This window comes from Sinocyclocheilus rhinocerous, unplaced genomic scaffold (genome assembly GCF_001515625.1).
Source record: "Sinocyclocheilus rhinocerous isolate Xijiao unplaced genomic scaffold, SAMN03320098_v1.1 scaffold934, whole genome shotgun sequence".
Lineage (NCBI taxonomy): Eukaryota > Metazoa > Chordata > Actinopteri > Cypriniformes > Cyprinidae > Sinocyclocheilus > Sinocyclocheilus rhinocerous.
The window spans coordinates 172,371-175,830 of NW_015658752.1; the positions used below are offsets into that span (position 1 = coordinate 172,371).

At 29.8% G+C, this 3,460-nt stretch overlaps 1 protein-coding gene across 1 annotated transcript in view; it reads left to right on the plus strand.

The window, feature by feature from the left end:
• Nucleotides 1-33, plus strand: part of LOC107722922 (TRAF family member-associated NF-kappa-B activator-like) — a gene marked incomplete at its 3' end in the record, with an annotated part of 17,070 nt that extends 17,037 nt beyond the window's left edge. Inside the window, exon 8 of the mRNA XM_016531419.1 lies at nt 28-33. Within this exon, the coding sequence (XP_016386905.1) occupies nt 28-33 (6 nt within the window). The remainder of the gene's footprint in view (nt 1-27) is intronic.
• Between the last annotated feature and the right edge of the window lie 3,427 nt (nt 34-3,460).

Genomic DNA, 3,460 nt, shown 5'->3' on the forward strand with positions numbered 1-3,460 from the left:
TGTGGATTATTGTGATGTTTTTATCAGCTGTTTGGACTCTCATTCTGACGGCACCCATTCACTGCAGAGGATCCACTGGTGAGCAAGTGATGTGATGCTACATTTCTCCAAATCCGATGAAGAAACAAGCTCATCTACATCTTGGATGGCCTGAGGTTGTGTAACTTTTCGTTTTTGTTTGAACTATTCCATAAGAAGTGCAACGTTATAGGCCATGATGAAGCTTAAATTGTAAGAACGGTTATCTAAGTGATGTGAGAGACATACAACCCATCTGCTTAAGAAAGTATCTGTAACAGCAGTCATTTTTAAGATTTTCTCACCCAGTCAAGTTTAAATTTGGAAACATTACATTGGATTTGGCTAATGCCACTCATAAAAGATATAGCCTTTTTTTTGGAGCATTTTAAAATCCAAACTCTATTCCAAACCCTAGTGAGCTGCCTTCATGTTTATAGTCAAGTTTAAATTTGGAAACATTACATTGGATTTGGCTAATGCCACTCATAAAAGATATAGCCTTTTTTTTTTGGAGCATTTTAAAATCCAAACTCTATTCCAAACCCTAGTGAGCTGCCTTCATGTTTACTGCCTAGGCAGCATTCTAACTACAATGGAACTTCAGAAGTGACTCATTCCAACTGCTAATCCACGTGCCACATAAATAGTGTTCCTTATGTGAAGTGCACAGGAGACGATTCTTTACAATAGAAATAGAAATAAATACACAGCACTCTGAAATTTTGGTTAAAGTAAATTTTTAATAAGAATACATTTCAATCAGTACCAAAAGGTACTGTTTTAATTAACATTGCTCTTGACTTGGGACCCCTGAAAAGGTTTTTAATCAAGTTAATCCAAATAAAATGTAATTTTTTTGGGGGGGGAAATAGGTCTTAAATGTTAATAACTCAAGTACAGTTTTCGCCATGAAAATAGCCACAAAAAAAAAATATTTAAAGAAACTGGCATGGCAATAAAAAACAAAACTGGGTTATTATCGTAAACTAAAACCAAACAAAAACATTTTTGTTACTTGGAAAAAAATTGACTGAAATAAAATAAAATATAAAAAATTTAAACTTATTTTATTTCAGTTAGTTGCCAAGGCAACATTTCTCATTTTCATTTAGTTTAACTTTAAGTACTAAAATAACTAAAAGTAAATAAACAAAAATAAATAATAAAAACTATATTAACATATTAAAAAAACTAAAACCAAAAATGACAACTATAAAAATAATTTTTTTTTAATAAAATCAGAAAATATAAAAAATTTTAATCTAATTGTAAATATTAACAAAAACTATAATATTAGTTCAGTTATACTAAAATAACACTGAAAAACAAACAGCTCATCGCAATGCATTTTGGAATTGTCTGCAAAGGATAGATGCAATTTTGCCACAAAATATTTTAGAAGGGATTCAATACAAAATGTTTTTGATTTTGGTTAATTCTGAGCAGAAGCCATAGTTTCAGCGCTGGCGTTTTGAGGCCTCCTTTCCAAATAGTAACTGGTTTTGAATGAATAAAAAAGTGGCTAATAATGTTCTTTTTATAAATGAGGTGAACTTTTCCCCTCATAAGAGTGTGTGGGCAAAGACAGGATTCATGCAACAGGAAGTGGTGTGAATCTGAAAGTTTACTGTGGAAATTTTTGGTTGCTGGTTTTTAGGAGAAATTCCAGTTTTCTGTTCCGTTATTTTCAGTTTTTGTTCCTTAAATCATTACTAATCTCTGCATAGAAGGCTGTATGAAATGTCACCAGTAATTCTGCTTATTTTTAAAAAAGGCACGTGTTCATGATGCCTTAAAATGCTGCATTTCTATAGGTTTTGCCATTTATATTAAAAGAAAGCATAATGTCTTTGCTAATTGAGTTGTTAAACACTTATTGAAAACGCATTGTGATGAGCATTGTGTTAACGCATTAAATGCATTTCATTCAGAACCTAAAAGTGTTGATAAAAATGACTTCAATCTACCTTAACTGTCACCGTCCCTGTGGGACGTTTGGCGCTCTTTTTTTTGTTGTCTTTTTTCTCTATCAAATCTTTTAGTAATCATCATAAATCATATATCATTTGAAAGCTTAGAAGCCCAAGATTCATCCTGTGAAAACCATTTCGCAATCAGACATTGCGTTGCCATGGAAATGGTACTTTAAAATCTTTTGGCGGTCTCCTCCCCCTTAGTGGGCGGTGTCAAGTGTCCTATTACAAAATGAATTACGGTCTTTTATAATCAAAACTTTTTATAATCTTGACAAAAAACATATCATTGGAAAGGTCTGAGTCTCAGTATTCCATATTTGGTGATATAAGTAATATTGACAGAGAAATCTAGACATTTGTGACAAAAATGCATTTAAAAAAATTCAATGGAGTTTGGATGGCACCCGGTGGCTGTTTGTGGTATAACGCCCTAAATAAAATCTCACAGGAACCTCGATTTTTTTCATATCAACTTCAAATTTGGAACATAACTTATTTAGACATAAGGCTATAATTTTATACCAATTTTAGAGTAAAACCTGATATGTAAAATATTTATTATATATAAAATAAAATTAATATAGTGCATTTTCTTTACAGTAAATACAGTAAATATTTCTTTACAAAAAATTCCACTTTTGCGATAATTTGCTGATTTTCTTCTTTAAAAAGAGACCAACCTTATGTCTGTATTCCAAAGTGTTCATAAATTACAACAATTTAAGTTTGGATAGTGCACCTGCATGCCTATTTTAAAAAATGGGGGGTGACAGTTAAGGGGTTAATCTACTTTACCTAGTATTTGTATGCTATTTATGTTTATGCTTATTGTATAGGTAATATTGTGTAGTTCGCTTAGCAATGCTAACAGCAAGCTATTAAAATGAACTGATCATGCCTTCTGTGCTCTTCATGTGAAAAGTGATATTGGTGTGGTATTTGCTACCTATGTAGAGTGTTCCACATTGGTCACTTGTGAGGTTCCATTTCAGTGACAAGCCCTTAAAAGTCAGCTGTCTATGTAGGCAGAAGACAGCTCACTGGGTTATATTGTGTATATGGAGAGACATTTACACAAGGTCAATGTCTATAAAACATATTTAAAAAAAAAAAAACATTATACTACACAAAAATTGACAACATTATTATACATAATTCATTTAATAAGTTTACATACTTTTTTATATATAGGGATCATAATTTATTATTAAAATTATTTATATATAATTATTTATTTAATAATTATATTATAAAATTATTATAATTATTATTATTAAATGTAAAATGTGTATTGTTAATTTAAAATATGGATTGTGTATTAATTTATTATTGTTATTATTATTATTATTATTAAATGTAAAATATGGATATTATTAATAATTAAAATATTAATTATGTATTACTGTTATTAAATATGAATTGTTTTTATTACCATTACCATTATTATTATTATTGTTAATAAA